Source organism: Orbicella faveolata, unplaced genomic scaffold (genome assembly GCF_042242905.1).
Source record: "Orbicella faveolata isolate gen_17 unplaced genomic scaffold, um_ofav_v1 contig_26, whole genome shotgun sequence".
NCBI lineage: Eukaryota > Metazoa > Cnidaria > Anthozoa > Scleractinia > Merulinidae > Orbicella > Orbicella faveolata.
The window spans coordinates 16,268,943-16,277,409 of record NW_028301554.1 but is presented as its reverse complement, the minus strand read 5'-3'; the positions used below and the strand labels follow the sequence as shown (position 1 = coordinate 16,277,409).

The 8,467-nt window shown below is 45.9% G+C and overlaps 2 protein-coding genes and 1 pseudogene across 2 annotated transcripts; 1 reads left to right on the top strand and 2 right to left on the bottom strand.

Annotated features, from left to right (window-relative positions):
- The first annotated feature begins 629 nt into the window (after nucleotides 1-629).
- LOC149108331 (uncharacterized) lies at nucleotides 630-2,034 on the top strand (annotated as a pseudogene).
- A 1,085-nt stretch (nucleotides 2,035-3,119) lies between these two features.
- LOC149108330 (uncharacterized) lies at nucleotides 3,120-4,019 on the bottom strand. The gene has a single exon (XM_089295269.1). The coding sequence runs from the start codon at nucleotides 4,017-4,019 to the stop codon at nucleotides 3,120-3,122; it is 900 nt and encodes a 299-aa protein (XP_089151395.1).
- Nucleotides 4,020-5,865: 1,846 nt separating this feature from the next.
- Nucleotides 5,866-7,725, bottom strand: LOC149108329 (uncharacterized). Its single transcript, XM_089295268.1, has 2 exons — nucleotides 6,883-7,725; nucleotides 5,866-6,693 (listed from the first exon to the last, which is right to left on the bottom strand). Exons 1-2 carry the CDS (start codon nucleotides 7,723-7,725, stop codon nucleotides 5,866-5,868), a joined length of 1,671 nt encoding a protein of 556 aa, XP_089151394.1.
- Nucleotides 7,726-8,467: the final 742 nt, after the last annotated feature.

The window sequence follows — 8,467 nt, the reverse complement described above, 5'->3', positions numbered from 1 at the left end:
GTATTACTAGTATAACCCCTTTAGCCGGTCTAGGCCTGCTGCACAAGCTTGGTTGGGCTTTGGAGCAATGAATCAGCAGATCTTCACTACCATCCGTTGCAACAGCAATGTGCAGTGCTTGAATAAGTCAATAAGCACTTGCTTTTGATTGAACACGACTAAAGCTATACATCCTTTGTTGTCTCAGTACTCGTCCATAAAACAGGGGGAGGGGATGGGGGTTCTTATTCGAGGGGAGGCGCTTATTATAAATTTTGGCTGATAGGAGGGGGGCACATTCGAACGGGACGCTTATTTGACGGGAGGCGTTAATTTGAGGATTTCCGGTAGTTGAGGCAGCTCTATAAGCGTTAATTTGATATGGGGGTTTAGGTATCTACAGTGTAAACCGGACGCGCTACATCGCTTAGACGTTAGACACCTCTATTTCTAAACCAAAAGGCGATGACCAAGATTATATTTCACAGACTCCGTTCGAAATATATGAGACAATAAATCGTAGGAATTTCCCGGTTAGTGCTTCAAACCACTTTTTAGCGCCAACAGAAGGGCGAACCCCCCTAAAGCAACAATAAAAGAGGCTTGGGTATACCCACAAGGCCCTGGGACCTAGATCTCGTGGTCCCATAATGCTTCGGTGACTTTTTTCCTTGTGCTTCAAACCATTCGGTAAGTATTTCGCTTTTGCCCTGCTTTTTTGCAAATTCTCACCGTTTTTTAGGCTATACGTCTGTGTTTTTACACAAAGGTTTCTTTTAGGTGATATTTGTCGCTTTTCAGGATATTTAAAATCACTGAACATGTCCCATAGAAGACACAAGTCGCGTGAAAGGTCTCGCTCTCGGTCGCCATCTTCCCGCCAAAACTCTGTTTCGTCGCCTGACCTACATCATGAAGGGTCCCCGCCGAAACGGCACAAGGAGGAAAACGATTCCCTTCGGAAGATTCTTCAGTCGATTGAACGTCTTTCCAACCGAATAGACACGTTTGAGTCCCGAGCAAATCAGCCAGAAACTATTGCAGACACTTTTGATGATGCTTTGTCGATTTTAACTGGTTAAACGTCAGGCTTGGAGATTAGCGAATCTTTGGCGACCGAAGCGTCTTTTAAGACTGCTACCACGCCCGTTAGGGCACCCATAGAGCCTATTAAGGCGCCCGTAGAGCCTATTCAGGCACCCGTAGCGCCTGCTAAGGCACCAACAGAGTCTATTAAGACATCTGACGAAGCTGAAAACTCAACGAAATCTAGTGATGATCATGAACTGTTCGACCCAGTTGCCAAGTCAACTTCCCGGAAACCATTAGCTTCTTTCTCCAAGTTTCTGGATACTAATTTTCGGAGATACTAATTATCTTTTATCTTACCAGAAATCTCTTGTTATTTTGGATGACTGGGCAACTCCTGAAGTGGATGCACTCTCTGCTCCAAAACTCGATCAACAATTTAAAGTGAAAACGTTTGTACAAGAAAGGGATAAGGAAATGTTTAATGTTCAGTGTGCGTTCTTAATTGCCATGCACAGGCCCACTTTGTGGCCTTCATGATTGTATCGAAAATGATTCAGCTCCACCTTATGAGGAAATTAAGGTAGCTTTTGAACAAGCTCTTTGCCTTTTAGGCTCAGCCAATGCTCAGCTGTCTATTCTGAGACGACAGAGAGTCCTTGCAGCCATAAACCGTTCGACGACAAACCTCGCGGAACTACCTCTGCCTAATGCAAAATTATGGCTATTTAGAGATGATTTCCCCTCCTTGGCCTCAAAGCAGTCCGAGTTGTCAGGGGATCTCACAAAACATTTGGCACAGACTACAGGGAAATCCTTTTCTAGACGTAGTAACAGTTCCCAGTCTCAAAGCAGACATCGAGGAGACACCTTTGACAAGTATCAATCTACTGGGTATTCAAACCGTTCTAAATCTCAGTCAAATTACCATGGGCCTCATTCAAAAAACGGGCTTTTTCGTCCCCCTCCCCAGAAGGGACGTCAGCCAGACTCTCAGAGTGCATAGTGTCTTGGAGAACCCTAACATCGGACCCCAGATTCTCTCATTTGTTTCAGGTTACAAGATAAGTTTCCTCAAAACTCCTTTTCAAAAGTCTCCACCAATTATCCAAACATCGGGTCAGGAGGCACTCCTAATATCCCAGGAAGTGAACGAGTTATTGCAATAAGGGGCCATACATAATACCCCTTTTACCAGAGATGGTTTTTACAGCCGCCTGTTTCTTGCGTCCGGTGATAGACCTACGTTCTTTGAACAAGTTCATTGTAAACGAGCATTTCCAGACGGAAAACCTCAGTTGCCGAAAGACGTTACTTTTACCAGAGATTTTTTGACAAAAGCAGACTGTCAACATCAAGAATTTGCGAACGGGACTCTGGGCGTGGTGCTCAACGAGTTTGCCTTTGAATTCTAAAGGTCTCTGAAGAGTCTCTTGGCCGAGACGAAACGCCGCGTCAGACTAGCCACGAAAATTTCACAAGTATTTGACAATTATTTGCTTTTGTATAAATTTAACTCGTGAACGCGCACGTACGGTTGGGAATCCTTCTGCGATAGAGGGCCAGACTGTCAACATCAAGAATTTGCGAACGGGACTTTGGGCGTGATGCTCAACGAGTTTACCTTTGAATTCTAAAGGTCTCTGAAGAGTCTCTTGGCCGAGACGAAACGCCGCGTCAGACTAGCCACGAACATTTCACAAGTATTTAACAATGGAGGAAGCTGTGAAAAATACTCAGCTGGTAGTGACTCTCCTTCAGTCTCTGTAAGAGCCAATTTCCAACTCCCTCGGTTTCAATATGCAAGATTCACTCTAGTTCACTGACTTTAATTCGACTAACACTCCAATAAGACCCTCCTGTTTGCTTGTACATAATTCCATCAATCGTCCGCGGCTTTATCCGTCTTATCCGTCTTATCCGTCGTTACTTCGAGTGAATCGCATACACAACTGCAACGTTTGCTGACGTTTGCCATTACATGCACACTCGAAAAGATCACGTGACTTAAACGCGGGAACTAAACGGCGGGAAAAATACATATTCCCATACATATTTAAATAACAAGCGTCAATATCAATGTCAATGTCCTTGTTCACGGTGTCTCTCAATCACGGCTGAGAATTCTCGATTCTTCCAATAAGCAAAGTTTCCGTATGGGTCGCACCAGCTCCGGTTTTGACTTCCACAGTTCGCACAAACCCATCTCTTTCGCGAACTACTTTGACGACTCGGCCCATGCGCCACTGCCCTCTTGGCAACGGTTCATCTACAAGAAGCACAAGATCTCCAACTTCTGCGTTTCGGCGGGGTCTGTCCCATTTCTGTCTCTCCTGTAAGGCTGGAACATACTCTTTCAACCATCTCTTCCAGAAATGGTCAGCCAAAATATGCATCTGTCGCCACTTCTTTCTAACAAAGACATCTTCTTTCACAAAGGATCCCGGCGTTAAGGTGTGGACAGGTCTCTGCAGCAACACGGGGTTGGGGGTTAAAGGTTCACAATCGTTTGGATCATCAGAGGCAGGAGCAAGCGGCCTGGAATTTAAAATCAACTCAACCTCGTTAAGGACCGTTGTTAACACCTCTTCGTCAACGAGGCCTTTCCCAAGAATAGCCTTCAGGGCTGTACGGGTGCTGCGTATCAGTCTTTCCCAGACCCCACTGGTGTGTGAAGCCCTTGGCGGTTGGAACATCCACTGACATCCCTTCTGGTGCAGTTCGTCTTGGATTTGTTTCTGGTTCCAGCCTTTCATGGCAGTTGTGATCTCCTTTTCAGCGCCAACGAAGTTAGACCCGTTGTCAGAGTAAATACATTTGGGTAGACCTCTTCGATTGATAAATCTTCTGAAAACGTTAATGAAGCAATCTGTTGCCAGGGAAGTAGCCACCTCCAGATGAACTGCTCTAGAGTTCAAACAAGTAAATATGGCACCCCATCTCTTGACCACTGATCTTCCCTCTTGACATTTAGTGGGCCAAAGTAGTCGACCCCAGTATACGTGAAACATGGCTCATAGGCTGTGATACGAAATGCAGGTAAGGTGGCCATCATCTGCTCCATCCTAACTGCCCTCTGTTTCTTGCACGTAAGGCATGATCGTACAACCTTGCGCGCGGCAGACCTTCCTTTGGGTATCCAAAACTGTTCCCTTAACTGTGCCAATATGTGATCCTGAACAGCATGAGCTAGCTTCTGGTGAAATGCTTGGCGCAGCAATTGAGTCACATGATGTTTTGGGGGAACATAGGGAACTTGGCTTCCAGTGCAATGTGTGCTTCAGAAATGCGGTCTCCAACTCTCAAAATACCATTTACTAACACTGGCCGCAGCCTAACAATTCCACTCGAGCTCTTGACGTTCCCTCGTTTTTTCAAGTCTCCAATTTCTTCTTGATAAACTTCATTTTGCACGAGCTTCACTATGGCTTTGGTTGCTCTCTCCAAATCCTCTGTTGTTAGGTACTTGACACTGTCGTCCACGTTGTTGTCTCTACGATGCTGCAGGTATGCTTTGAATTTCAACAACCAGGTTACCTTCTTCTGCAGCACTGTCCAAGAAGAGTGCCTCACAAGTAGTTCATGCAACTTGCCCAAAGCCGTCAAGGTGAATATGGCCTTCTCGTTCTTGACTTCCAAGTCATCCTCTGGCAGTTCACCAAAATCTGCTTGGGGCCATTCTTCCTCAGGTTCTGACAAAAATGCGGTACCGCTAAATTATCTCTCACTGCTTAGAAACTGGTGTGCTGAAAGCCCACGAGATGCATCATCTGCTGGGTTAAGGGATCCTGGACAGTCTCTCCACTGACTCGGCTTAGACACATCCCTGGTCTCGGAAACTCGATTTGCAACGTATGTCTTGAATCTACGAGATTCATTGTTGATGTACTGCAAAGTGATCTTGGAATCTGTCCAAAAGGATGTCGAGGAAATATTCAAATCAATCTCCTTTAGGATCATTGCATGAGCACGTACTGCAATTGTGGCAGCCTGCAGCTCTAGCCTTGGCACGGAGACATACTGTAGAGGAGCGGTGCGGCTCTTGGCCGTGATGAAGGAACAACTCACGATTCCGTCCTCAGCTTGTTTTCTCAAATATGAGACAGTTCCGTACCCATATTCTGACGCATCACTGAAATGGTGGAGTTGAAATGACGCGCTGGTTGAACAGCCACCAGGAAAGTAACAACGAGGGATGCTTACTTGACTAAGGAATACCGACTCTTCCTTTCACTTCTTCTAGCCTTTCAACAAGTCCTCTGGTAACTTGTCGTCCCAATGGAGCTTCAACTGCCAAGTCTTCGTCATCACTCTTTTAGTGGGAAGCAGGACTGGTCCAAACATGCCGAGTGGATCAAAGGTGGAGCTTATCGTTGACAAACATCCTCGCCTTGTGTCCTCATTCAACTGTTTCTGTGGCAGCAATACCTTTACCCCAAATGAATCCGTTTCAGTGTTCCACTGCAGCCCAAGCGCTCTTTCAATGGGGAGCTTATCAAGATCAAGATTCTTGACAGTTCTTTCCTCCGCGGGAATGGCAGCCAATACCTCTTTGATGTTGGACACGAATTTCGTCAGGCGAAAGTTGCCTTTCTTCAACAACTGTATCAACTGCAGTGAGGCTTTAATTGCTCGTTCGGTGGTGGGCACGGAAAACAAGCAATCGTCCACATAGAAATTCTTAGATACGATATCACACACTTCCTTGCTAAACTCAGTTTTGTTATCGATAGTTGTCCGCTGTAGAGCCCAAGCAGCAATACATGGAGAATCTGCCTTTCCAAACAAATGGACAGTCATCCTGTGGTCACTTGGCGGCTCATCCATTCCTTCACTCCACCACAAGAATCGTAAGGCTTAAGCATCCTCCTCTGCACAAGCTAGTCTGTGAAACATACTCTCAATGTCAGAAGCCACAGCTACCTCATCCTTCCTAAACTGAAACAGCACTTCAATGAGTGAGTTGTTCAGCTGTGGGTCCTGGAGCAGTTGTTTATTAAGCGAGGTTCCACCATACTCTGCAGCTGCATCATACACTACTCGCACTTTAGCCTTGTTGGGGTTGATCACACCATGGTGCGGAAGATACCATGTGCGGTTACTGGTGGTGGATGCTTCTTCTTTAGACAACTTGACAGCATACCCTTTGACAACATAGTCATTCATCACTGCTCTGTATTGCTCACCAAACTCTGGATCTCGATCAAACCGTTTCTTTAACTGCTTCAATCTCTTCTCTGCTAAGAGTCGGTTGTTCGGCAGATGGCAGTCGTCATCTCGCCACAGGAGGCCAACTTTATATCTCCCATTCTTCAGCCTGGTTGTCCCTTCCAATATTTTCAGCGCCCTGTTGTCTTCAACACTGTTCGCACTGTCACCATCATTTCCAAATCCGTACGACTCAGAAGCCCAAAACTTCTCTACTTGCTGGTGGAGTTGCATGGTTGACTCATCCTCAGCCCAGTCAAATTCAAAAACAGAAAGTGCAACTGGCTTGCTGTCATCTTCCTTTCTGTTTGTTGGCCCAGCTACACACCATCCAAATGGTGTCTTCGATGCATACGACTCGGACTGAGGATTGTCTCCCCAACAGTAATGCAGCACTATGTGAGCCTGTGGCACGTCCTGACCAATGAGGACTGAGATTTCGTTCAAGTCCACTGGGACATTCGGAAACTCCAAGTCCTTAAGGTGGGACCATTCTGACAGATCCAGCTTATCTGGGCAGTATCAGTCTGACACATTTAAACTCTCTACTGTCAAAGCATGATGGACTGGGAAGCAGGGTCCATCTTGATCAGCTGGGCGGACCAGGAAGCTAACTTTGGCTAATTCACAGTCATGATTCTTCTGAGTCACAGTATTGATGCTTACCTTCTCGGTAGTACCTTGAAGTTTCAGTTTTTCTGCAAGTTGTGACGTAATCATGGAACAAACAGCAGCTGTGTCTAGCAGACCATAAGTAGAAACAATGGCTCCATTGTCAGCAGCGACACACAGGGGTACTACTTTCAGCAGCACAAAACTTCGCTTTGAATTCTCCATAGTTGCGTTGTCTACACTCAGGTCAGTCCTTGCAGGAATACTCTGATCAACATTCCTTTCAGTTTCGCTGACTTCATGCGGAATCACCCCAGGTGCATGTAACAGTGAATGGTGACTTAAGGGGTGAGCACAGTCCTTTTCCATACAACTGTTCTTTTCAGGACACCTCTTTCTCACATGAGAAGTAGCTAGACAACGGTAACACAGTGCATTAGTTCTTGCAAACCGTCGCCGCCAACTTAAACTCTTTGTCGGAAAGACTGAACACCTCGAAATTCTATGCTTTCCCTTGCAAACCTTACAAACTTCACCTCGGCTCCGGCCACTTCCAGCCACTGGATCATCTTCCGCTGGTAAGACCTCTCTCGTCCCTTGATTAATACTAGCATCTGCTACAGCACCCTCCGTTGTCATGGTGGTAATTGTTGTCTCACTCGCTGGTTTCAACATGAAGGGTCGTTTCTTGGATCTGTTACCACTGCCAACTCTTGCCGTCAGGGTGCTTGATCCTCCATACACCGGATCATTCTCGGTTTGTGACTCTCCAGTAATGAATGCAGAAAGCTCTTTCAGTGTTGGCTCCTTGCTACCTGTCCTTTCACGGTACCACTTAGCTGACTTTCTCCATTTAGCCTGCAAGGGGTCCGGTAGACGGTCAAAAATTTGTCGCATATTGGTAGTACAATCAAGCTCATTTAACTGCAATTCGATCATTGCTCAGCAACAGTTCTGAAGTTTGTCGGAATGAGTTAAAAGAGCCACACTGTCACCATTTCTTAATTTGGGACCACTAATAACAGAAGATTTAAGTGCCTCAACAATCATAGCATTTTGTCCAAACCTCTGCTTCAGCATCTGTAGAGCCAGATGACAACCATTTGGTAGGCCTTGGTAGTTCTCAATATTTTCCCTCGCTTTCCCAGTTGTGTAAGTCATTAAATAGTTCATTTTCTCACTGTCAGTTAGTGAGGCTCTATTCTCTACTTGATCTCTGAAATTAGCTCTAAACCTTAGGTACCGAGATGGATCACCATCAAATGGAGTGGGTGCAGGTGGTGGCTGCATCATTCTGAGCTCCATCTTTGCCCAGAAGTCTGCTCGAGGTTCGTAGTTGGTCTTCGCAATGTTGTAAGAGTCTCCTTCAGCTGCAACTTGGTTCACAGTATCTCCACTGCTATTAACAATGTCTTGCTGCAAGGGAGTGGTTGGCAAAGTAAATTCTGCTGCCTTTGTATTTAAGGCACCTTTCTGTTCAGTAATTCACCATGTGCTCTGGGACTGCTGTGCCCTTCCTTGACAAATGTTTCCTGTGGGTGTAGTCCATGCGACGCCCAGGGTCATCGGAGCCCAAATACTGCTCCTCATCTTCTTTAATCGCATCTTCAAAGACTTTGCTAATAGCAGCGGAAGCAGC